At 48.5% G+C, this 26,720-nt stretch overlaps 1 protein-coding gene across 2 annotated transcripts in view; it reads right to left on the bottom strand.

The window, feature by feature from the left end:
- COPG1 (COPI coat complex subunit gamma 1) overlaps positions 1-26,720 on the bottom strand; it is a 29,811-nt gene continuing 3,091 nt past the window's right edge. For both annotated transcript variants that reach the window (XM_053598440.1, XM_053598441.1), the window contains exons 5-24: positions 26,610-26,689; positions 24,808-24,883; positions 24,541-24,633; positions 24,030-24,116; positions 22,354-22,511; positions 22,127-22,260; positions 20,252-20,319; positions 19,852-20,040; positions 17,070-17,165; positions 14,760-15,003; positions 13,464-13,539; positions 11,649-11,752; positions 11,136-11,261; positions 10,757-10,825; positions 9,756-9,898; positions 9,311-9,482; positions 7,996-8,093; positions 5,774-5,912; positions 5,465-5,563; positions 1-479 (exon numbers count right to left, since the gene is read on the bottom strand). In XM_053598440.1, the coding sequence (XP_053454415.1) occupies positions 349-479; positions 5,465-5,563; positions 5,774-5,912; positions 7,996-8,093; positions 9,311-9,482; positions 9,756-9,898; positions 10,757-10,825; positions 11,136-11,261; positions 11,649-11,752; positions 13,464-13,539; positions 14,760-15,003; positions 17,070-17,165; positions 19,852-20,040; positions 20,252-20,319; positions 22,127-22,260; positions 22,354-22,511; positions 24,030-24,116; positions 24,541-24,633; positions 24,808-24,883; positions 26,610-26,689 (2,382 nt within the window). In that variant the 3' untranslated portion in view covers positions 1-348. The remainder of the gene's footprint in view (positions 480-5,464; positions 5,564-5,773; positions 5,913-7,995; positions 8,094-9,310; positions 9,483-9,755; positions 9,899-10,756; positions 10,826-11,135; positions 11,262-11,648; positions 11,753-13,463; positions 13,540-14,759; positions 15,004-17,069; positions 17,166-19,851; positions 20,041-20,251; positions 20,320-22,126; positions 22,261-22,353; positions 22,512-24,029; positions 24,117-24,540; positions 24,634-24,807; positions 24,884-26,609; positions 26,690-26,720) is intronic.

Here is a 26,720-nt window from a genome sequence, read left to right on the forward strand (position 1 = left end):
TTCAATAAATACATGCTGATTTATTAAAGGGATGAGATGGTTTCTTTGGGGATAAATTTGAGAGGAGGTGCGAATGTTTTATTCATTTACAATGTCCCTTCACTTGCAGGCAGGAAAAGATTTAGGACAAGCTAAAATCATCCCCTATTAAAACAAAAAGTCACACACACACCCCCCAAGCAGTCCTAGATTGGGGGGTAAAATTAAAAAAATATATTAGCAATGATCCCTAATTGTGTTTAAATATAGAGGCTTGGGAAGGTGTTTCCAACAGTTTCACAAGGAAGGCGCAACTTCTGCAGAGTGTTGGGGGCAAAGGGCAGGAGCAGGGCCTATGCAGGCTGCCCCTCAGCCCACAGACGCCAAGACGATGTCTACTGGCAGCTCCTCTGAACTTCGAGCTGTCACTTGCATTGTCACTGTATCCAAAAGCAGCAGCCGGGAACGTACCAGGATGTCATGCCCACCCCGGAACACACCTAGAAATGAAGAAACATATAGTCACGTAAGGCAGAGGGACTGGAGAGGCTAGGCAGGGGTGGCCTTCTCAGCAACCCATCAAGGCAGCTCTAGTGGAGTGAGCTGGCAGGAAGGCTGGGCTGAAATCCCCAAGTGAAGCTTATGCAAGTCACTTTACCTCTCTGGGCTTCAGTATTCTCTACAAAGGGGAAGGGACGTTAATAACTAACTGTATTTCAGGCTTCTGCCAAGTTCAAATGGATTAATGGACATGTAAGGCTTATACATTATATCACAAAGGCTCTCGTGTTGGCTGAATCTGAGTACAGATGAAGGGGACAGCCCCACCATGAGAAAACCGCAGAGCAGGTGTCTTCAAGGCCCATGGGACTGAGTTGTTTCAATGATGGGCCTGGGAGCTGTCAGCTGTGAGCAGGGCACTGAAGCAGAACATCTCTCAACCCTGTTTATAAACACTCAGCCAAAAAAAAAGAAAAAAGAAAAATCCCACTTCTTTTCGTTAATTGTTTTTTTTTGTTGTTGTTTTTTGGAGACAGAGTCTCAGGTCCGAGGTGAGTGCTATGGCACCATAGCTCACAGGAACCTCCAACTCTTGGGCTCAAGTGATCTTGTCTCAGTTTTTTCTATTTTTAGTAGAGACGGGGTCTTGCTCTTGCTCAGGCTAGTCTCAAACCTGCAAGCTTAGGCAATCTACTGCCTTGGCCTCCCAGAGAGTTAGGATTACAGGCGTGAGCTATCCTTTTGTAATTGCCTTAGGTATAATAATTGTATTGCCATTAAAAAGGTGCGGGGGCGGTGCCTGTGGCTCAAAGGAGTAGGGCACAGGCCCCATATGCCGGAGGTGGTGGATTCAAACCCAGCCCCGGCCAAAAATTGCAAAAAAAAAAGGGGGGGGAGCAGGTGTCATCTCTTAGAGAAACATACAGAGGCAGAAGCATTTATATGTAAAATGCTATATCTGGAATTTGCTAGTGAATAACCTACAGGAGAATGAGTGTGGGTACTGGTGCTATGACTTGTTGCAGCTGGAAGGTGAACACATGGGGTACATTACACTATTTAATTTTTGTGTATGTTTGAAAATTTCCATGTTAAAATATTTAAATACCCATTCCTATTAGAAAAGACCAACCAATCCAGTAGAAAATTAGACAAAGGATATGAAAACAATGCACAGGAGAAAAAATAGCTTTTTAAGATTTAAAATGCTTAACTTCATTCAAAAGAATGAAGAAATAGAAATTAAAGAAATGTAAATTAGAACTACACTAAGGCACTGTTTCTTTTTTTTGTTTTTTGAGACAGTCTCAAGCTGTCGCCCTGGATTAAGTGCCATGGCATCATCATAGCTCATAGCAACCTCCTACTCTTGGGCTCAAGCGATCCTCTTGCCTCAGTTTTTCTATTTTTAGTAGAGACAAGGGTCTCACTCTTGCTCAGGTTGGTCTTTTTTTTTTTTGAGACAGAGTCTCATGCTGTAGCCCTGGGCAGAGTGCCATCGCATCATAGCTCACAGCAACCTCAAACTCTTGGGCTTAAATGATTCTCTTGCCTCAGCCTCCCAAATAACTGGGGCTACAGGTGCCTGCCACAACACCGGGCTATTTTTTTTTATTGTAATTGTTTAGCTGGCCTGGGCTGGGTTCGAACCCGCCACCCTTGGTGTACGTGGCTGGAGCCGTAACCACTGTACTACAAGCGCCAAGCCAGCTCAGGCTGGTCTTCAACTTGAGAGCTCAAGCAATCCACCCACCTCGGCCTCCCAGAGTGCTAAGATTACATGCGTGAACCACCACGCCCAGCCTAAGGTACTGTTTTTCACCCAGACTGGCAAAGATCATACAGTTGGATAACATACTGCGTTGTCCACAGTGTGGGAAGAAAAGCATACGATTCCTTTGCAAGGCAACATGGAATTACTTATCAAGATGAGAAATACAAATCACTTTGAGCTGGTGATGCCTTGGGATTATTTATCACAGTGCATACATGTAAAATGTGTCTATATGTGAGTGACTGTTAACTTTTAACACTGTAATAGTAAAAGATTGGAAATAACCTAATGTTCATCAGCAGGGGCTGGTTTCATAATGTATGTATGGCACATCTATGTCAGGGAATTCTAGGCAGCAAAAAGAATGAGGATTCAGTCAGGGTGATAAAAAAGTTCTGGAGGCTGGGCTCAAGGGTTCATGCCTATAACCCTAACACTCTGTGAGGCCAAGGCATGAGGATCATTTGAGCTCAGGAGTTAAAGACTAGCCTGAACAAGAGTGAGACCTTTTCTCTACTAAAAATAGAAAAATTAATGAGGGTTAAGGGAGGTGGGGATGTCCGTAGTCTCAGCTTTTGGGGAGGCTGAGGCAGGAAGATCATTTGAGCCCAGGAGTTTGAGGTTGCTGTGAGCTATGATGATGCCACTGCACTTTACCTTAGGTGATGGAGGGATCTGCTCAATAAAAAAAAAAAAAGTCTGTTGATGGACAGTGGTAATAGTTCCACAATAGTATGAAAGTACTTAATGTCACTGAACTATACACTTTAAAAAGTTAAAATGGTAAATTTTTTGGGTTATGTGTATTTTGCCACAATTAAAAAGAAAAAGGAGGGCGGCGCCTGTGGCTCAGTGAGTAGGGTGCCGGCCCCATATGCCGAGGGTGGCGGGTTCGGACCCAGCCCCGGCCAAACTGCAACAAAAAAATAGCGGGGCGTTGTGGCGGGCGCCTGTAGTCCCAGCTGCTCTGGAGGCTGAGGCAAGAGAATCATGTAAGCCCAAGAGTTAGAGGTTGCTGTGAGCTGTGTAAGGTCACGGCACTCTACCCGAGGGCGGTACAGTGAGACTCTGTCTCTACAAAAGAAAATAAATAAATAAATAAATAAAAGGAAAAGAATGAGGAAACACTACAAATAGGGAAGATTTCTAAAATGCACTGCAGAGGCTCGGCATCTATAGCACAGTGGTTATGGTGCCAGCCACATACACCAAGGATGGGGGGTTCAAACCCAACCCAGGCCAGCTAAACAACAATGACAACTACAACAGCAAAAAAATAGCCAGGCGTTGTAGCGAGCACCTGCAGTCCCAGCTACTTGGGAGGCTGAGACAAGAGAATCAGCTAAGCCCAAGAGTTGGAGGTTGCTGTGAGCTGTGACGCCACAGCACTCTACCGAGGGTGACAAAGTGAGTCTCTGTCTCTAAAAAAAATTAAAATAAATAAATAAATAAATAACAATGTGAATACCATTTGTACATAAACATTTGAGTAAAAAAAAAAAAAGGGAAATATATTTGTACTGGCTTTTATGGCCATTATAAAAAAAGCCCCACAAGGATATACAGGCAATGTTTGTAATAGTAACATGCATTGCTTGTTGGAAGGGAAGCTGAATGGCTGGGAACAAGGGTAAGGAGGAAGGTATTTCATTGCAAATCTTTATACTTTGTGATTTTTTTTTTTTTTTTTTTTTTTTTTGAGACAGAATCTCAAGCTGTTGCCCTCAGTAGAATGCTGTGGCATCGCAACTCACAGCAACCTCAAACTCTTGGGCTTGAGCAATTCTCTTGCTTCAGCCTCCTAAGTAGCTGGGATTACAGGCGCCTGCCACAACGCCCGGCTATTTCTTTTTTTTTTTTTTTGAGACAGAACCTCAAGCTGTCACCCTGGGTAGAGTGCTGTGGCATCACAGCACACAGCAACCTCCAACTCTTGGGCTTAGGGAATTCTCTTGCCTCAGCCAGCCACCTGAGTAGTTGGGACTACAGGCGCCAGCCACAACGCATGGCTATTTTTTGGTTGCAGCCATCATTGTTGTTTGGCAGGCTGGGCTGGATTCGAACCTGCCAGCTCAGGTGTATGTTGCTGGCACCAAGCCAGCTATTTCTTTTTTTTATTCTTTTTATTTTTGCAGTTTTTGGCCAGGGCCAGTTTTTAACCCGCCACCTCCAGTATATGGGGCCGGCACCCTACTCCTTGAGCCACAGGTGCTGCCCCATTTCATTTTTTTAATTTGTAGTTGTCATTGTCGTTTAGTGGGCTGGGCTGGATTAGAACCCACCAGCTCCAGTGTATGTGGTTGGTGCTCTAGCCACTTGAGCTACAAGCGCTAAGCCATGAATTTTTTTTTTGGACAGTCTCACTTTCTCACTCCTGGCAGAATGCTGTGGCATCATACCTCACAGCAACCTCAAACTCTTGGGTTCAAGTGATCCTCTTGCCTCCCAAGCAGCTGGAACTCCAGCCACCTGCCACAATGCCCAGCAATTTTTTAGAGACAGGGTCTTGCTCTTGCTCAGGCTGGTTTTGAACTCCTGAGCTAAAGCAGTCCACCCACCTTGGCCTCCCAGAGTGCTGGGTATACTTAATGAAAAAAAAAATTTTTTTTTTTTTTTTTGAGGCAGAGCCTCAAGCTATCACCCTGAGTAGAGTGCCATGGCATCACAGCTCACAGCAACCTCCAGCTCCTGGGCTCAAGCAATTTTCCTGCCTCCACCTCCCAAGTAGCTGGGACTACAGGCGCCAGCCACAATGCCCAGCTATTTTTTGGTTGCGGCCATCATTGTTGTTTGGCAAGACTGGGCTGGATTTGAACCTACCATGTGTATGTGGCTGGTGCCTTAGCCACAGGCGCTGAGCCCCAGCTTTTTTTTTTGTTGCAGCTGTCATTGTTGTGTAGCTGGTGGGGGCCAGGTTCGAACCTGCCAGCCTCGATGTATGTGGCCAGTGCCCTGACCACTTAGCTACAGGCACCACCACACTTTGTGAATTTTATTTTTATTTTTTTGCAGTTTTTGGCAGGGGCTGGGTTCGAACCCGCCACCTCTGGCATATGAGGCCAGTGCCCTACTCCTTTGAGCCACAGGAACTGCCCCACTTTGTGAATTTTAAATGCTGTGAAGTGACCCCCCATGGAGTCCTCAGCCTGGCTCCTGGGGCATCTAGACTGTAAGCTACTCAGGCCCTCCCCACCTGGAAGTGCTACTTACCAGCTAGGAGCAATGTGTGGGTGTTTTTGTTATCGGGCACTTTGTCTGACCTCTCACAAGGGTGCATTCCCAAGAACTTCACGATATTGCCCACAGCCTCTGCAGGGAGAAAAATCTCAGTATCAGCAAGCCGAAGGTGTTTTCTCCTCTTTGTGCCCCACCATGCTCCCCGCTCTGAGGGGCCTTTAATACAGGGGCATCTGACACTGTCATCTCGACACAGCCCTGCATCCTTGGAAGGGAGGGGGAGGAGCACTTCAACAGGAGTCATGGGTCTAGAAAAGCAAGCAGGCATTCCTAGGATTTTACCTTCAAGTGTCTTGATGGTAGACAAGGTAAATGTTTCCTCCTTCTCAAACTCATCCCCTACCTCATCCCAGGCTGCTTCAAAGTTCAGTTTCATGACCTTTTGGATGTGATCGGCTACAGTAACTTCCAGATCTTCTAGCTGGCGAGATGGAGGTAGGAGTTAGGCACCCACATCCAGGGGTGCTCCACACACCTGCTCCACACACCTCAAGGCCTCTGTTCTGAACTCAACCACTCACCCCTTCCTGCAGCTCTGTCAGCCCTTGCTCAGCACTGAGGACCGTGCTGGACTCCGGAGGCACACAGCAACCTGACTGGGTACATGTCCTCCCTGTGCTCACAGGCAAGTGCCATCCATTCAGTAGAAAGCACACTGAGTCCAAGTATCAACCTACCCACATCCTATACATCTTACAGCTGTCATCACTTCTAAGTCTGCCTAGAGTGAGTGTCTCAAGGACCAGCGTCCAGAGGACTATATAGGAGCTTTCACAGAGGTCTGCCTCCCTTACCTCTGTCACTCCCAGAGAATGATGAATTCCAGACCCTCCCTCTTACCTCGGCTGTGTCTTCTGGGCCTGATGTATACTTGATCTCCACCTCAGCTGTGTCCTCCCTGAACTTGACCCACCTACCCACCTTGGACTAACTGAATCTACACAAAGGTTTTCCACACATTCTCCCAGCAGATTTTCACTAGGCCCTGCTCTTGTGGATGTTTAACATGTATGTAAATAAGTGAGATTCACTCCTCACAGCAGAAGGATGCCTCAGACTCTGCTCTCTCAAGGAGCTCACTTGGTCTTACAACAGTTCCTGCCTTAGGATCATTTCTGGCTCAAAGAAGGTGAATCCTCAGCTACAGCTATAGGATGACACAGGGTGGATGCCACTGGTATTCCACAGTGACTGTCCCTCTAGTCAGGAGGAGTTCTAACAACCTCCATCCCCAGGCTTAGCATGACAGCCTGCACTCAGGTGGCACTAAGCCATGACCATCACAGAAGCATCTTGCACTCGGTTCCATCGGGCTCAGAGAGGGAGACTTGGAAGGGCTATTCAATGCAAGAAAGGGCTGCCCAGCACAGCACACAGATCCAAATTATCTAGAAAGCAATTTGACAATAGGACCTACAAGTCTTAAAATCATGCTTACCCTTTCACCCAATTATTTCCCCTTCTAGGAATCTATCCTAAAGACATAGTCTGAAATGCAGATAAAACTTTGTACACAAAAGAATGTTTAATGTGATATTAAAAATAACAATGAAAATCTGGAAACCCTAATGTTCAACATTAAAGGAGTGAAAAGTTGAATGAGTTATGATATAGCATATAACAGAGTACTTTAAAGCCATTAAAAATTATCATTTATGTTGGGCAGCGCCTGTGGCTCAGTCGGTAAGGCGCCGGCCCCATATACCAAGGGTGGTGGGTTCAAACCCGGCCTCGGCTGAACTGCAACCAAAAAACAGCTGGGCGTTGTGGCGGGTGTAGTCCCAGCTACTCGGGAGGCTGAGGCAAGAGAATTGCTTAAGCCCAGGAGTTTGAGGTTGCTGTGAGCTGTGTGAGGCCATGGCTCTCTACCGAGGGCCATAAAGTGAGACTCTGTGTCTACAAAAAAAAAAAAAAAAATTATCATTTATGGCCAGGTGCGGTGGCTCATACCTATAATCCTAGCACTCTGGGAGGCCAGGCAGGCGGACTGCCTGAGCAAGAGCAAGACCCCATCTCTAAAAAATAGCTTGGCTTTGTGGTAGGCGCCTATAGTCCCAGCTACTCGGGAGGCTGAGGCAAGAGAATCACTTGAGCCCAAGTGTTTAGGCTTGCTATGAGCTATGATGCTACAGCACTCTACGGAGAGCCACAAAGTGAAACCCTGCCTCAAAAAAAAAAAGAATTTTTTATGAAGTATTTGTAATGACATGGGCAAATACTCATGCTATGATTTTTAAGTGAAAATAGCAAGATCTATAATGTAGAGACTGGCCTCAATTATACAACTCTCCCCAAAACACATCTCATGAAGATTCTGGGTTTTCCTTTTCATTTATACTTCGTTTTTGTATGCACCAAGTTTTCTTTTTACATGTAAACATGTGTTTTTATAATTAAAAAAAAAAGTTATTTTAAAGAGAGCTATAAAGGCAAGAATAGCAAGAAAAGGATTCCCGTCTGCAACCTCAGACACAAAACTGAGCCTTCTGACACCAGCTTCTTACCACATACTCATCTTCATAGCCTTCATCATCAGTCTCCCCTGTGGTGGGGTCGCAGTCCTTGACCGTGAACTTCAACATGCAGCTGAACATGCAGGCCACTGTGGGGAAAAGAGGCTGTGTGGTCAGGATGTGGCCAGCCCGCAGGGGACTAGCTCCTCCACAGGCTAGGAAGTCACAGCCTGCTCCTCAGGATGAAAGAAACATGCCACCTGACCCCAAAAGCTGGGCAGAGGGAACCACCTCATAGAAGGACAGGGAAATCAAGTCATAGGTCCAACCAAGAAATAAAGAAGAAAAGCAGAGAGCGGTGCCTGTGGCTCAGTTGGTAAGGCGCCTGCCCCATATGCCGAGGGTGGCGGGTTCGAACCCAGCCCCAGCCAAACTGCAACCAAAAAATAGCCTGGCGTTGTGGCGGGCGCCTGTAGTCCCAGCTACTCGGGAGGCTGAGGCAAGAGAATCGCTTAAGCCCAGGAGTTGGAGGTTGCTGTGAGCCGTGTGAGGCCACGGCACTCTACAGAGGGCCATAAAGTGAGACTCTGTCTCTACAAAAAAAAAAAAAAAAAGAAGAAGAAAAGCAGAGACTATGTGGGATGGCTGTGTCCATATAACAGTCACAGGCCCACTGTCCAAGGACTGGAAAAAACAGCCGGTAGTGTTATTGGGAGGAGTGGATTTAGGATGGTTAAGTGACAAGTCTTTGGGAGAGAACATGGTATAATGAGAGCTCTGATTTGGAGACAGACAGGCCTGGGCTCTGCAGTCAGTGGAACTTAGACGACCATTTAACCTGTCTCAGTTTCCTCACCTATGAACAGGGTTAGTGGAACCTAGCTCCCTGGGTTTTCTGTGAGGATGAGATAACACGTGAAGAGCACTTGGAACTTAGCCATTCTGGGGCGGCGCCTGTGGCTCAGTGGGTAGGGCGCCGGTCCCATATACCAAGGTTGGTGGGTTCAAACCCAGCCCCGGCCAGCTAAAACAGCAATGAGAATTGTGACAAAAAATAGCCGGGCATAGTGGCGGGCACCTGTAGTCCCAGCTACTAGGGAGGCTGAGGCAAGAGAATCGCTTAAACCCAAGAGTTAGAGGTTGCTGTGAGCTGTGATGCCCCAGCACTCTACCAAGGGTGACAAAATCAGATGCTGTCTCAAAAAAAAAAAAAAAAAAAGAAAGAAAGAAAGGAACTTAGCCATTCTTCTTCTCAGGAATAAAAACAAGAGCTTAAATAAGCTCTAATGCTGGCACCCAGCTGCTTCCCCCACCCCCAACTCCATGGCTCCCACAAGGCCAGGGTGGTATCTGGAGAAGGGCTCACCAGCTGTGGGGTCTTCCTTGGGCAGTGCCACCAGTGTGTAGCATGTCCCAGGCTGATTGTAGGGCAGGCTCCGTGCAGGTACATAGCAGAGCACCTCATAGGCCTCGGTAGGCTCCATTTGCACAGTAACATTTTCCAAGGTCTGGTCGTTGAGTGTATTCGTGCAGTCAAACTGAACGAGAGAGGAGCTTACACACTGCTCTAGGTCCAGCCCATGATGCAGAGGGAGGAGGTCCCACCTCTCCCCCACTGACCAAGGTGATTGCCCTCTCCCATCTCCACACTGACACACAGAAGCCAGAGAGAGCCTGTGTCAAGAGGTGCGGAGACATAACCTGCTGGTGACAGATCCTGGCATCAAGTTGGGGGTGCCCTGACCCTGCAGGACCCATCAGACCTGGTCCTGGGCACATGTGCCAGCAGGGCCTCCGCCCGCCCCGCTCACCTGGAACACTATGTGGTTGGTGAAGGTGTGTTTGGTGCAGCGGATGACATACTCCGTCTCTGACTCGGTGAGGGCCACTGGCTCAGGGGAGGACTTGAAGAGGGACCCCAGCCCCCGGAACTCTGGCACTGCCGCCAACTGCTCTGAAACCCACAGGCCACAGCTATTCAGCTTCTCGATCTCCAGACAAACTTGTAATCATTTCTAACAAAGTCTCATGACCAATTCTCAAGGTCTTCCCCTACCTGAAACGCTGAATGTGCCTACACAGCTGGCTACTCTTTCCTGAATGTGTGTGTGCATTTTCTCACCTCCCTGACTCTGCTCATGTTGTACCACTCACCAGGAATACTCTTTCCCTGTGTCCTATGAAAGACTCAGAAGCAAAAAACCAACTGTGAGACTCCAATGTCCTAGGCCTAATCCCGTTTGGAAACTTTAGAAGCTCAGTAAGGATTTTTTTTTAAGACAGAGTCTCACTATGTCACCCTCTGTAGAGTGCTGTCACATCACAGCTCACAGCAACCTCAAACCCTTGGGCTCCAGCGATTCTGTTGCCTCAGCCTCCCAAGTAGCTGGGACTACAGGTGCCTGCCACAACACCTGGCTATTTGTAACAGAGACAGGGTCTTATTTTAGCTCACGCTGGTCACAAACTCATGAGCAAAGGCAATCTGCAATCTGCCCACCTCTGCCTCCCTGAGTGCTGGGATTACAGGCATGAGCCACCTTACCTGGCCTGATCTGTATCTTAATTCCCGCCCTTCCACTTCCTACCTATGCAACCTTAGGCAAATCACTTTTTCCCTCTGAACTTCCAATTCCTCAGATACCAAACAGACCTACGACACTTCACCTGAGTGTCAAATGTGATAGTAAGTCTAATACACTCTCCAGGGCCCGGCCACAGGAGAGACCCAGTAACAGTAGTTCTTACTCTTTATCCCCCTAAGGAGATTGGGCCCAGGCCTCAAGTGCCTCCTCCGGGCACGGTTACTCACCCTGGAAGATCTCCTGCCTGGTGGCTGCCACCTTCTCAGGCTGTTTGACTGCTGTGATGGGGGCACTTTCTGCAGGAGCAAATGTACATGGTAACCAACAGCTTCAGTCAGGAGCACTGTGGTATCAACCTAGTGCCATTACTCAGGGATTATAAATTCTAACCCCCTGAGAGAGGGAGAAGCATAGGACATGTCAGAAAGAAAGGAAGTGTCTCTGTGTACATGTGGTTTCATCTCTTGAAGCCAGAGGCAGAAAGGACTAGTCTCTCCTTCCCGCATAGCCCCACCCATGCTGGTCAGGTCTAGTGGTTTTGCGGCCAATGCAGATCCTCCAACAAAGGCCTGGCCCTGACGGCTACTGGGAGGGGCATGGGGTTACCTGTTCTTTGCTCTGCCATGGGTGTGGTGGCCAGGGGCACAGACTTGAGATCAAAAGGTTTCTCTGATGGTTCTAGAGTGTACTGCTGCAGAGCCCTCTCCAGACCAGGGATGGACACAGTCAGACCTAGAGGCCAGTAGAAAGAGGTCACTGTGCCTGCCAGGCACGACAGATGCACACAGGGACCCCTGCGGACCCTGAGGCCCTGAGCCTCCGCTTGCTTATTCACATCCCCCTTCACAGGATCCGGGTGGAAGTAAACACACATACAAACTGACTTACAAAGAGCAAAGTACTACGAAAACAAAATACTAATGATGAGTGCTTCAATTTACTGTATTGTTTTATCCACACCGTGGTGACCACATGACCCTGGGCCTCCCAAGGTCACAGTGATTTTGAGGTTGCCACACAAGTCCAGCCATGAGTGTCCTGCCTTGAATTTCCCCTGGCTAGGGAGGGTGTGGCTGCTCTGGAGTGATGAGAAGGGAGAGGAAGCCAGGGAAAACTCACCATTGAGGATATAGCCTGCATTGAGGGCCTTCTGCTTCTGCTCCAGGACATTCAGATAGAAAGTGGCTCGGTCTCTCACCTCATTGTCATCATCCATCACACACCTGCAGCCGGGACACAAGGTGCTCCTGACTGGAGCCCAGCAGGGGTGGGAGGAAAGATCCTACAAGGCTTTATCAGGGGGCGGTGAGAGGAAGCAGGTCTCCTTAAAGCAGGAGCTTTAAAGCTCTGAGAGCTCAGTCCCCAGATGACAGCGAAAGTAGACCCAGGTAAGATTGAACAAGGACATCAAAACCCAGCAGGGGGCTCAGCGCCTGTAGCTCAAGCAGCTAAGGCACCAGCCACATACACCAGAGTTGGTGGGTTCGAATCCAGCCCGGGCCTGCCAAACAACAATGACAACTATAACCAAAAATTAGCCGGGCATTCTGGCAGGCGCCTGTAGTCCCAGCTACTTAGGAGGCTGAGGCAAGAGAATCGCTTAAGCCCAAGAGTTGGAGGTTGCTGTGTGCTGTGACGCCATGGCACTCTACCAAGGGTGACAGCTTGAAGCTCTGTCTCAAAAAAAAAAGAAAGAAAAAAAAAAAAAACCCAGCAGGGCCCACAGACTCTAATACTAAGCTAAGAGGAGGCCATGTTCATGCTTCCTGGACCCTTTGCTAAAGCCCACCCAGTAAGCAATCCCTGTATTCAACAGTGTAAAGTATCAAAAAGCATTTAATATAATCCAGCAATTCCATACCTAGGTAAATGAACAGAGGAACATATGTCTACAGAAAAACTTGTAAAAGCATTTTCATAGACATCATTCACAATAGCTACAAAAAGGATATAATTCAAATTTCAGCTGATTAACGTACAAACAAGATGTGATCCAGTCCCACAACTGAATACTATTTGGCAATAAAAAGAAGTACTGGTACATTCACGATATGGATGAATCTCGAAAACAATGTGGAAGCAGCCAGTCACACAAAAGGCCACAGATTTTATGACTGCATTGATATGAAATGTCCAGAAAAAGCAAACTGAAGAAACAAGAAGAATACTGGGCCGGGCACAGTGGCTCACACCTATAGTCCTAGCACTCTGGGAGGCCAAGACAAGTGGTTGCTTGAGCTTACAAGTTCCAGACCAGCCTGGGCAAGACGGAGACCCTGTGCCTCTAAAAACTAGCTGGGCATTATGGCAGGTGCCTGCAGTCCCAGCAACTTGGGAGGCTGAGGCAAGAGGATTGCTTGAGCCCAAGAGTTTGAGGTTCCTGTGCTGTGAGCTATGATGCCACAGCATTCTACCCTGGGTGACAAAGTGCCAGTCTAAAAAAAAAAAAAAAGAACAGTGGTTGCTGCCTGGGCTGGAGGGAAGGGTTGGAGGGAGTGGGAAGACAATTACTAATAAACACAGGGTTTCTTATTGGGATGATAAAAATGTTTTAAACTTTTTTTTTTTTGAGACTGAGTTTTACTTTGTTGCCCTCAGTAGAGTGTAGTGGCTCACACCTGTAATCCTAGCAGTCTATAAGGCCAAGACGGGTAGATTGCTTGAGCTCAGGAATTCAAGACCAGCCTGAGCAAACGTGAGACCCCATCTCTACTAAAAATAGAAAAAAATTAGCTGAGTGTTGTGGCAGGCGCCTATAGTCCCAGCTACTTGGGAGGCTAAGGTAAGAAGATCTCTTTAAGCCAAGAGTATGAGGTTTCTATGAGCTACAACGATGCCAGGGCGATGGAGTGAGAGTCTGTCTCAAAAAAAAGGACAGTTACCTGGGTCCAAGGGAACATTGTTATCCACCAGGGTCCCTGGGCCAAGACTCACCTCTTGAGCAACACCAAGATACTGGGTAGCATCTCTTCATTCTGGGCTCCAAACTTGGCTAGCGCACTCACAGCACCTATGTTTAGGAAGCACGTATGATTTACCCAGTAATGGAGACCACTCACTGTCTGGGCACTTCCAGTGCTCAGAGCACATCTCCAGAAGAGCCCCAGAGACACATAGTCCTGAGCAAGGAGGTCCAAAGTCACCACCATGGGCTTCAACCTTTTTATCTATTTAATGGATCAGGGAGCCAGGTGGGATGAATAGTTCCCATTCTAGGCTTCCAGGAGTTATTTTTTTTGTTTTTTTGTTTTTTTTTTTTTGAGACAGAGTCTCACTTTGTCACCCTTGGTAGAGTGCCATAGTGTCACAGCTCACAGCAACCTCAAACTCATGGGCTTAAGCAATTCTCTTGCCTCAGCCTCCCAAGTAGCTGAGATTACGGGTGCCCGCCACAACATCTGACTATTTTTGTTGTTGCTGTAGTTGCCATTGTTGTTTAGCAGGCCCAGGCCAGGTTCAAACCCAGCAGCCCCAGTGTATGTGGCCAGCACCCTAACCACTGAGCCAACAGGAACTATTTTTAAATTCACTACAAGGAGGCCACAAAGTGCCAGGCCTGTCACCTCCCACATGCAAATGGCCTCAATTTGCAGTTAAGCCTTGAGTGTATGAAAAAAATAGAAATTTAAAATTTACATTGCACACCTACGTAAAAGATGAATTTTATAGTATGTGAACTATGTATCCACAAAGCTGTTAAACAATAAAAAAAGGCTACACACCAACATGTACTAAAAGTGAAAAAAATGTTTTTAAATCAACAAATTACAGAAGTTAAGAACCATTCAAGGCTCTGTAGAAAGGCTCATACCCAAGGCAAAAAGATCGCTTGAGGCTAAGAATTGGAGACCAGCCCGTACAACATCACAAGACCCTGTCTTTACTCCCTACCCCCAATTAGCCTGGTGTGGTAGCATGCGTGCCTGTAGTCCCAGCTACTTGGGAGGCTGAGTCAGAAAGAGTGCTTGAGACTAGGAGTTTGAGGTTGCAGTGAGCTATGATCACACCACTGCACTCCAGCCTGGGTAACATAGTGAGACCTCATCTCTTAAAAAGAAAAACTCAACTAGATGATATCTAAAGTCCTTCCTATCTATTATAAAAAAAAAACAGCTTGTGAGTCAAGAACACCAAGTACATGGGTCCCCACAGGGGTCAGGTCCCTTTGTCAGCAGGACATTTACTGAAGCACAGGCTAAGAGCTCAAGTTCAGCCTTGGCTCAGACCTACCTGCCCGGACCTCCTCATGCTCCAAGACCACTCGGTTATAGATGAAGCGGATGTACTTGGAGGGGTTGTTGGTCTTGGGCCCCTCCTGGCCCAGGAGATGCAAGATGCGGGTGGCCAACACAGTGAACTCGCAGTCCTCTATGAACTCACACAGGTGTGACAGTCCTGTCTCCTTGCTCTCTGAGTTCTCCTCAATGATGCTGATGATGCAGTCCACGATGGCGCGCTTATACTCAAAGCCACCCTGCAGGGAGAGGGGCTGGGCTAAACAAAGAGTCTGCTCTCTCCAGAAAGAGCCTGAAAGCCCCCACGGGACCAGGGACAGAGGTCCCAACACAGAACCTGGAGCAGGGCACTTGATAATGTGCGAAAGAGAATAAGCCACTCACAAAGGGCAGATACTACAAAATTCCACTTATATGAGGTACCCAGTCGAATCCATAAGCAGAAAGTGGAATGGTGGTTGTCAAGGGCCGGGGGAAGAGAAAACAGGGTGTTGCTGTTCAAGAGGGACAGAGCTTCAGTCCGGGAAGATGAAGATGTCCTGGAGATGGAGGGAGGAGATGGCTGCACAACAACGTGAATGTACTTAATCCCAATGAACTGCACACTTAAAAATGGTTACGATGGTTAAAGTATGTCTATTTTACTACAGTTTTTTTTTTTTTTTGAGATAGTCTTATTATGTCGCCCTCAGTAGAGTGCCGCGGCATCACAGCTCACAGCAACCTCAAACTCTTGGGCTTAAGTGATTCTCTTGCCTCAGCCTCCAAAGTAGCTGGAACTACAGGTGCCTGCCACAACGCCTGGCTATTTTTAGAAGCGGAGTCTCGCTCTGGCTCAGGCTGGTCTTGAACTCGTTGAGTTCAGGCAGTCCACCTACCTTAGCCTCCCATAGTGCTAGGATCTAGGATTACAGGCATGAACCACCTCACCTGGCCCTTTATGGGGTATTTCGAAGAATAAATAAGATGCTATTTGTACAATAAGTGAATTATAGTTCAATAAAGGTGTTACGTGTATAGGTACAACATAAACCTTCAAAGGCTATTTTCTTTTTTTTGTAGAGACAGAGTTTCACTTTATTGCCCTCGGTAGAGTGCCATGGTGTCACACAGCTCACAGCAACCTCCAACTCCTGGGTTTAGGCGATTCTCCTGTCTCAGCCTCCGGAGTAGCTGGGACTACAGGTGCCCACCACAACACCCGGCTATTTTTTTGTTGCAGTTTGGCCGGGGCTGGGTTTGAACCCGCCACCCTCGGCATATGGGGCCGGCTCCCTGCTCACTGAGCCACAGGCGCCGCCCTCAAAGGCTATTTTCAACATTAGTTCTACAGACAGCCAGCTGGTGGGCTCAGAATTACTCCATAGAGGCTTTGCCAGCACCTGCTGTGACCAGAGAATGACAGGCCCATCTGCAGGAATGTACAGGCCCGTGTCTGGAAGGTCTCATGAACGTTACATGGCAACATGTGTTTTTCTGGGAGGTAGGAAGTTTAGGAGAAGAGTACAGGCTTTGAAGCCAGACTGAGCTGGGTGCAGATCCTGGTAGGCAGGGCACATGTTTCTGAGCCACAGATCTCTGATTCTTAAACAGGGAAAATAACATTTAGCGACAAGATCTATCAGGAGGATCATAAGATTGTGTACACTGTAGTGTGTCCAAGGTGCCAGGCCCACCAGCTGAAGGCTCCCTAAACATCAGTGCCCTTCTATTTTCTAACATTTTTGGGAAACCCAAAGACAACCAAGGTGACGTTCTCCTGCTTGGTTCACGGGCATTGCAATCATAGGTCAAATGGGGCACCCCGTGTCCGGAGAACAAATGGATTCCATGACACTTTCTAATGCCCCTCTTCTATGAATCAGCCAATTTTGTTGAGACAACCAAGAAAGGTGGCGTAAGTAAACCACCAATTCACGACAGGAACAAAAACAGAACCAATGCCACATTATTAGCAAATTTCACAAGAAACCACCTCTCGAGTTCCTGGAATGGCCTAGAATATTTCAGTTCTGGACCCCAGCAGGACAGAACAGGTGTTTTCCCATTTTCTGCACAAGCACCACCTCAGGGCTTCTGCTCCCTTTAAAGCTGGATGGTGAGTAACACAGTTCTGACTGTAATAGTAGCTAGCACTGCACATTTACACTCTGTCCACCAGCACTTTACAGGGCCCCAGGCACCAGGAATACTGGCTGGTCAACAGGTTGATCTGACCACACCTGCGAAGAGGAGCATGGAGCCAGCTGCCAGGTCACTCCCTGCACAGGATACCTGGCATTCCCGGACCACCCTCAACTCTTACCTCTTCCCGCAGCATGGTGAACAGGAAGTTCATGAGGACGGCATGTTTGCGAGGATACTTCTGACACAGGGCACTGATGGCCTGGACAACCACCACCTGAGCCAAACAGACATGCGTGAGCCCCTGCCACCAAGTAGAGTGACTCAATTCACCCAATGCCAACATAGTCCTTCCTTAGGCAAGGCCAGGCTATGGCCAGGAAACAAGGGCAAGGGGGTTGCACTTAGGAGCACGTAATCCCTGAGCCCACCACCCAGGGACGGGTGGTGCACACGGCAGTCCCAACAGTCCTGGAGTTGGACTCTGGGCCCCCAAACTCTGCTCTTCTACCCAGGCCTCAGGGTAGCCCTCCCCTGTGACTCCCACCCATCCATCATCTTCTTGGGTTCCTCCTTCATCAAACCTATGTCTTAAGAATTCTGTCCTTAGCCCTCTTCTCAGTCTTTCTGGCAATCTTCTTTTTTGTTGTTTTTGTATTTTTGGCAGTAGAGTCTCCCTCTGTTGCCAGGCCTAGAGTGCCATGACATCAGCCTAGCTCACAGCAACCTCAAACTCCTGGGCTCAAGACTCGGTGCCTATACGTCAAGCAGCTAAGGCACCAGCCACATACACCAGAGGTGGCAAGTTTGAATCCATCCTGGGCCTGCTAACCAACGACAACTACAACCAAAAAATAGCTGGGCACTGCAGTGGGCACCTGTAGTCCCAGGAGTTGGAGGTTGCTGTGAGCTGTGATGCCACGGCACTCTACCCAGGGCAACAGCTTAAGGCTCTGTCTCAAATAAACAAACAAACAAACAAACTTCTGGGCTCAAGAGACACTCCTGCTTCAGCCTCCTGAGTAGCTGGGACTATAGGTGCCCACCACACCTGGCTAGTTTTTCCTGTTTTTAGTAGAGACGGAGTCTCACTCTTGCTCAGGCTGGTCTCAAACTCCTGAGCTCAGGTGATCCACCTGCCTCAGCCTTCCAGAGTGCTAGGATTACAGGCGTTAGCCACTGTGCCTGGCCTCTTTTTGGCAATCTTAGCTCCTCTTATGCCACCTCTTACATGCTACTGACTCCCAATCTTTATTTCCTGTCTGAGCTCAAGACCTACATTTCCAACTATCTGCCAGACAACTCCACCTGGTGCCTGTAGCACCTGAAACTCAATACATCTGCAATCCTCACCTTCTCTTATTTCATGCAAGACCTAATTGTCTTCTCCTTCCCCAACCTGGTTAAAGGCACCACCATCAACTTGAAGTAGAATATGGCATCACTCTGCCACCCTCAAACTGTGCCCTCCCAGATGGCTCTAGTCCCTGTGGAGCTCTCCCGCCATCCCTTCTCTTCTCCTCTCAGGCCGGTTCAGGCACCATCATCCTCTCCTGAACTACTGTGACAATCTCCTCACGTGGCTACAGTCCACTCTTCTTCAGAAGTATCTTTCTAAAATGGAAATCTCACCATGTCATTTCAGCCTATAAAGCATTCTTATAAACCACAGGTAGAGTAGATTTCTGTGTACTTTGCATAATCCGTGCTGTGTAGAATTTACCACACTATATTATTCATTTAGTCTGCACAATTAAAACTCTCCAATGACTTACTAAATGATTCTATTTATGTAACAATTGTGAGATAACATAATTACACAGATTAAGACCAGATTAGTGGCTTCCAGGTTAGGGATAGGGAGGTGAGATCTGGTGTGGCTACAAAGGCGTGACAGGAGAGATTTTTTTTCTTTTTTTTTTTTTTTTTGTGGTTTTGGCCAGGCTGGGTTTGAACCCGCCACCCCAGGTAAATGGGGCCGGCGCCCTACTCCTTGAGCCACAGGGTGCCGCCCAGGAGAGATTCTTGTGGTGGTAGTATAGTTGAGTATCTTCACTGTGGTAGCAGTTTTGAAAGGTTGGCTTGCTCACATACACACACACACACACAGAGTACTTGTGTAAATGGCAAAATCTGTGACTGTGTGGGATGCTGGCACCGAGAGGGGGGTTGACAAAGAGGTGCACAGGACTTCTCAATATATTTCTTTGCTACCTCTTATTATTTAAAAAAAAAAAAAAACTTTTAAAGTGCTACTTACCCAAAACCCCACCTCTCCCAAATCTCCCTTATGGTCAAAATCCCTTACCAGACCCACAAGGACTCACGTGCCTGAGCTCCATCTCGTCTGACTTCACTGCCTGTGATGTTCCTAAGCCGCCTCCCAGCCTTCTCTCTGATGCTCCCAACAAATTTGCTCCTGTCTTTCTCCCATATCTTCCTGCATCTGGCTCTTCACATTATTCAGGTTTTAGCTCAGATGCCACCCATTAGAACTGCCTTCCCAGACCACGTGATTCCAGGCAACCCCTGGTGTGTCTCTATTCTTCGCTATACAACCCATACCTGAGATTGTTTCTCTCTCCTGCCCAGAAAGGAAGAGCCATGAGCAAGTACCTGTCGTGTTCACTACCACATTCTCCTCTCCTAGCACTCCACATTGTATATATGGCAAGTGCTCCTCAAATCCCTGGAGAACAAAGAATGAACCCTGGCTGGACTGGAAGCTACCATTCTCTCCCTACAAAGGACAAGGTGAACCACGGCCCAGACACAGGACTGTGCGAACCTCCAAACCCGAGCATCTGCAAGGCAAGGTGCCAGCCCCAACAGGGTCCTCAAGGCTGACCCGCCCCTCAGGCCTGTCCTGACACCAGGGCTGTGGACAGAAAGGCAAGTACAGAGTTTCTTTCTCACTCGGGGCACGGGTGGGGGGACCGTGGTTCAGCAGGGGGCCTGGGTACCTTGAATTCATCTGAGATCTCCGACATGAAGGAGGAGATCTGCTTCATGAGGCGGTCGATGCTGCTCTCGCTGCCAGTCTTAAGGAGGGTGGTGATGGCCAGTGTGGCAATGCTCCGGTTCGAATCTGTGACCAGGTTCTCCAGATCCAAGTTGCAGGCTGTCACTGCTGACGGGTGCTTCATGGCAACCTGTTTTGGGAGGAGACAAAGAGGGCAGGACCTCAATTCTGTCACTTCATTTGCTGGGTTTGGCCTGGTCACTGGTCCTCTGGATGAGATCATATCACCATTCAGAAGAAAGTAACTGCGACCAGCCAGGTCAGGGGTCAGCTAGATCAGGCCTGCCTCCTCCAACCTGCCAAGAGGCCAGGCCCCTACCTCCCCTACCCCGGACTCTTACCTTGTTGAGGGTGCGGACGGCAGCATAGCGGAGAGCGGCCTTGGGCGAGCTACAGAAAAGCTGGAGCACTGTGGGGAGACACAAGCCACATGCCAGGCTGCCCTCACTCCCGGGCAGCTAGGAGAACCCAGGGCATGGCTTTAAGAGTGAGCCAGGGTTCATTTCCCTGCTGACACCCTCCCCTCACTCCGGGCAGCTGTAAACAGAGACTGTAACGTAACGTCTGTGAGCACTCAGCTGTTCTGTGAATGACGACACCACCATTCTCTGAGCAACCACTGTGTGCCAGCTGCTCTGCTGGGCAGCTGACATGCCTCGCCTCACAGATTGCTCACACCCTAGGAAGCAGCTACTACCGTTATTCCCAATTTACACATAAGGACAGAGACATAAAAGGTGTAAAGAAACCAAAGTAATTTCAGAAGTCAGTAAGTGTGAGAACCAAAATTAAAATTTAGGGCTATCTCTATCTGCAGCCTACGCCCTTAACCACTGTAAAGTAAAATTCTACCCTCTCTTTATTGTGTCTACAAGAACCAAAAGAATTTCCACTGGACACCGAGTGCTTGGGAACAAAGTCTTTTCTTAAATAAGTGGTTTAGTTCCTAGCTCTATGTGCGAGCCATATCACTTACCATATCCCTTCCTTGCCCTGGCTGCCAGGAAGCTCAAAGCTAAATTTTGCATTTGATCATAGTAGTGAATGTGACTACTATTTTCTGGAATATCTAAGTTCCTTTCTTTATTATTTGGCTTTTATTCTCTAATACTTTTTTAGAATTTTTCTTTCTTTCTTTTTTTTTTTTTGGTACCCCAGGTGGGGTACAAGTATTTTTTTCTTAAAATAAGTTAACCCTTATTTTGAAGGCTCTACTTAATGTCTTTCATAATTCTGGAAATACAGGGGATAAAATAAGAATAAATGAATACTCAAATTAATGAATGAATTCATTAGGAGTTACCTGAACCCTGTCTCTCAGCCTGACCAGGTTTAAACCAGTATTACAGGAAATATTAGAAAAACAGAAGGCCCAAAAAAAAGAAAAACAGAAGGCCCAATCTTAAAAATCTGCAAATCTAACCCCCTGCTTCCACAGGGCTTGTCCTATCCAGCATGCTCTCCTCCCCGCTTTGAATCCATAACCACTTTCCAGTACTAACCATTTAGCACCTCATCACATGCTTTCTATTCTTTGACAGTAAGATCCCTATACTCAGTGCAGGACTGCACTGAGGCGGCATGAGACATTCCATGATTGGTGCTGAAGCAACTCAAGGCTGCTGGATTCCCCTTCACAACCAGGTTCACAACAGCGCCAGTCACTGTATAGATCACACGTTTACCGCCCACGTAACCCTGTGTAACAGGCACAACTATCATTCACATCTGAGATCAGGAAAAGAAGTGTGGGGAGGTTGCACGGCCTGCCCAGGCTTGCTTAGCTGGTAAGGAGCAGAGCCAGGGCTCAAATCTGGGCTGCCAGACTCCAGTGTCCAGGCCCAGAATGACCCCTTGCACTGTTCCCTTCTTCACCTGGATGGCCCAGCCCTAGTCTGCCTGCACTAGTTTCCTAGATGCTGGGTTCCCCCACCAAGCCCCCTTCTGTGGCTAGCCAGCCTGACAGGCTCCAGAGTGGACCTGAACCTCACCTCAGCCTCTTTAGTGGTAAGATGGAAAGCAGCCCACCCCCAAACGTGATGCATATGAGGGGCCCTAGCACAGAGCAGGTGCTTACTAGGTACTGACTCCTTTTTTTTAATGCTAAACAGTAACCTATTTGAGGGTATTTTCTTCTTTTGCTCCAGCCCTTGTCCCAGGGCCTAGATCCCAGTAGGCATGAAGGTATGGATCCGGGTGAAGGAACGCCCAGTGACCTGACACAGCTGGGGCCAGCTCCTTGGCACTGCATCCTGGCAGATTGACAATGGCTGAGGCAGCTTCATAGACCACCATCTCATGCTTGTTACGCAAGCAGCTCTCGATGAAGTCAAACAGCGGGCTGTCATGGCTACAAAAGAACACAAGGCAATAAGAAGTCTGGGGCGGCCCAGACCAGCAAAACGAATGAGGCCTCACACGCTGGTGAGAGATGAGCTGTTACCTGCCATCTTCCTCTTCCAGCTGCTTGCTGGCCACCCGGATCATCATGCAGTAGGCAAAGGGGGACTTCAGGCTGTGCCGGGTGAACTTGCTGATCATCTTACTGACCGCCAGGCGGTCATTCTTGCGCACATGGTACAGGAGCCCTAGTGCGTGGTACTAGAGGGTAAGAGACGGCAACAGAGTACAGATGTGTGGAGCCCATGTCTACCCACCGTGTGGCCCTGAGCTGGTCACCAAAACTCTCTGGGCTTCAGGCTTTTCAATTCTAAGACGGGCATAGTAGCAGTTATTATACAGAGCGGCGGCAGCAATTGCCCCAGGTACTCCATACATACAGCCCCCAGCACAACCCCCACCAAACCGTAAGCGTGTCTGGGATTCTTATTCCTGCCCCCATTCTGGCCAAGGGCCAACAGACACTGGAGAGATGAAGCCTTCGGGGGGAGACCTAGTGTCGTTTAATGAGAGAAAAGATGGGAGGTGGGCCTGAGCACGGTCATTTAAGGTATTTCATGGGACACCTTAGGCAGGAAACCTTATTATGTCACCTTACAACAACCTCAGTTGTAGACAGTCTCATCTCTGCTAATTTGCCTGAGGACTCATGGCCAGTAGTGGCAAAGCCAGGTGAGGAGGGTCAGACACCCCGGAACCCCCCCTTCTGGAGATGTAAGGTCCCATAGGGCTATTCCTTGTCCACATGGCTGTTTTCTATTTCCTAATGGAGTGGCAGCTGAGAGCTAAGCTATGGCAGCCATGTGGCCTTCTATGTGGGAAGTTCTCTGACCCTCAGAGATGACTTGAGGGGCCACAGCCCTGGAGGCAAGAATCATGCAAAGGATGGGGAGGAAGGCAAAAGATGATGGGAATGATAAGTACCTAGCTAGGGAGCACAGACAGGCACGTGCCCGATGGAGCAGATGTTATTCGTGCCGTCTTGCTTAATCCTTGCTGCTTGTGAGGCAGGAACTTTCATTCCCATTGTACACATAAGGAAACCAAAACTCAAACAAAATAAATACCTGGTGTAGGTCACTGAGGAAGTGTTAAGCAGATGAAAGTCCTACCAAGATAATTCCAAGGCTCAGTAACTTTAAAGCCGGCGTGGTCGCGGCATGGGCCAGGTTAGCATCACATATTCCAAAACAGCTGGCTATTAGCACTAGCTGGTAAGTGGCCTCTAACCCAAGCCTCCCAAGAGATACCCTGGATTATTTCCCAGAACCTCCAATCTTCCCCCACAATCCAATGACAAAAGGATTAAAGCAGGCTGCAGTCAGAGGCCACCAGTACCTTGGTGGTGAGTGTCCACTCCAAACAGCTGATGCTGTTGATTTCTAAGGTGTTTTTTTTTTTTTTTCAGACAGTCTCAACTCTGTCACCCTGGCTAGAGTCCTGTAGCGTCTTAACTCACAGCAAACTAACTCTCAGGTTTGAGCAATCCTCTTGCCTTATCCTTCTGAGTAGTTGGGACTACAGGTGCCTATCACGCCTGGCTACTTTTTCTATTTAGTAGAGACAGAGTCTCACTCTTGCTCAGACTGGTCTCAAACTCCGCAGCTCAGGAGATCCACCCGCCTCACCCTCTCAAAGTGCTAGGATTACAGGCATGAGCCGCAGTGGCCAGCCATACATCTATGTATTTTAAACATCACCCCTCTGCTCACATCTCACCTGGACCATGATGTTGTCACTGGATGCTGCCTCCTGGGCCTCATTCACCCAGCGCTTGACCACGTCAAAGCTGCACTTCAGCAGGTGCTGTGGGCAACAGGGCATTTCAAGGGGCAGGCAGGCAGGATGTCCTCCCCACCACGTCTCCTGACCCTGGTATTCGGTCTTCCCTCAGACATAGCCAAGGCCTCACCATTGTCCTGGTCCTCTAAGACTACAGGCAAACTCGGATGGCTACCACCCTCACTTGCCCTGTCCTGGCTGAAGGTGTTTTGCCAGAACTAAAGTCCAATAATCTCTCACCCCAAGGGATGGGTCAAGGCTCTCTACTCACCTTCCCTCCCCCCAGCCCCCAGAAACCCAGAGTTCTCTGGCTCTCCTCAGGGAGACAGAGGGCAGGACTCTCAGATTTCGTGTCACAGAAACATCTTTGTCCTACTGGAAAGTGGATTTGTTATTTTCTTCAATTTTCCACCTTGCCACCCAAAGGGCCCCCACCATAGCTACACACCAGGGAAGACACCAGGGCAGAGCTGGAGACGCTGGGCACCTTGTCCACAATGGCCTGTTTCATGTAGCGCTCAATGGCTTGCAGCATGGTGCTCTACGGGCACGAGGCAGAGGGAGAGCCAATCAGTTCTCAGCAAGCCTCAGGAATAAGGCACAGGGGAGGAGCACACCCACCCCCACCCCCACCCCGCCTGGGTCAGTGAAATGGGAGCCAACCCAAAGTATGCAAAGGATGGGCCAAGAGCCTCAGGGAAGGGGTACAGCTCACATCAGTGATCTGGCAGAGGGCTCGCACGGCTGGGCCCCGGTAGTTGTCTTCTTTCCCAGTCATGTCTTTTGTCAGACTGTGGGGCAAAAGGTGTTATTACTGTGCAGGGCACCTGGGCCTCTCCACTCCTCTCCAGTTCCCCTGCCACCATACTCACCACAGAGCCTCCTAAACAAGCACCCTCCCTCTATTCCTGCACCTGCAAGCCCAACTCCACACAGCAGCTGGAGGAATTTCTATAAAACTCAAAACTGACCAGGTTACTCCCCTGCTTTTACTGAAGTATTTCCAAGGCTCCATTCTGCCAGCAACCTCAAACAGAAGCTCCTTGAAGTTCCCCAGTAGGCCATACTCACTACTTCCCAGGCCTTTGCACATGCTGTTTCCTCAGCCTAGAGCACCCCTCAGCCCTTACCTCCACCTGTCCTACTATTTCTTACTCGTCCACTCAGACCATTCTGCTAGGAGGCCTCTCCTGATCCAAATCAAGCTGGGTGCTCTTCTGGTCTCCCCTCACAGCCCACCAAACTTCCCACTACAATCAGGCCTCAATGCCTGATTACTTCTGTGTCAATTCTGGGGCTGCAAAGACTGTGTTTGTCTTGTTTGCTGTGTTTTCCTAGAACTACACCCAGGAACCGAAATACACTCAATAAATATTTTCTAAATGATAAACTGTGGCAAGAAGAAATAGGGAGAACTGGGACCCAGTTCTTAAAGGCAGGGATTATACTTCAGTCACATCTACCCCAATTCACTCCACCTAAGGTAGAAACCAGTAGTCAGAAAGCAAGCCTGTCTGCATACCTCCTGCATTCTCTGTGTCCATTTCTCTTGTGTTTTTTCTGATGTTTGCAGAAGTTCTAGGCTGGCTTGGTTGAATAAGAGGAATCAAGGGAAGGAAGTATTTGTGCTCAAGTCAAGGCTACAGATTAGGGGCCAGACACGGTGGCTCATGCCTGCAATCCTAGCAGTCTGGGAGGCTGAGGCTGGAGGATTGCTTGAGCTCGGGAGTTTGAGACCAGCCTGAGCAAGAGTGAGACCCGTCTCTTAAAAAATAAAAAAAATAGTTGGGTGTTGTGGCAGGCACCTATAGTCCCAGCTACTTGGGAGGCTGAAGCAAGAAGAGTTTGAAGTTGCTGTGAGCTATGACACCATAGCACTCTACTAAGGGTGACAAAGTGAGACTATCTCAAAAAAAAGGCAGCTGGGGGGGGGGCAGCGCCTGCGGCTCAAAGAGGTAGGGCGCCAGCCCCATATGCCGGAGGTGGCGAGTTCAAACCCAGCCCTGGCCAAAAACTGTAAAAAAAAAAAAAAAAAAAAAAGGCGGCTCAGCACCTGTAGCTCAAGCGGCTAAGGCACCAGCCACATACACCAGAGCTGGCGGGTTCGAATCCAGCCTGGGCCTGCCAACAACAATGACTACTGCAACCAAAAAATAGCTGGGCATTGTGGCGGGTGCCTGTAGTCCCAGCTACTTGTGAGGCTGAGGCAAGAGAATCGCTTAAGCCTAAGAGTTGGAGGTTGCTGTGAGCTGTGACGCCACGGCACTCCATCCAGGGCAACAGCTTGAGACTCTGTCTCAAAAAAAAAAAAAAAAAAGGCTATAGATTAAAAGGGAAACTGCAGACTCTGGAGGCTGCCATGGGTGGACAGCAGCAACTGAAGGACGAGGGAGACGAAAGAATAACTGGCACCTACCACCAAGCTAAACAAAAGTGTCATCATCTGATACACACGATGAAAATTAGTCTCTTTCAATGGAACCCATTACAGGAGCCACCGACAGCGCCAAGACTCACCTGCTGGTGACAATGATGACATCTTCTGCGATGCAAGACATCTCCTTGATGGTCAAGTAGCACATCCGACGGAGTGTGGGCTAGGAAAGAGTTAGGAAAAGCCATATCAGC

This window comes from Nycticebus coucang, chromosome 8, assembly GCF_027406575.1.
Source record: "Nycticebus coucang isolate mNycCou1 chromosome 8, mNycCou1.pri, whole genome shotgun sequence".
In the NCBI taxonomy this organism is placed as follows: Eukaryota; Metazoa; Chordata; class Mammalia; order Primates; family Lorisidae; genus Nycticebus; species Nycticebus coucang.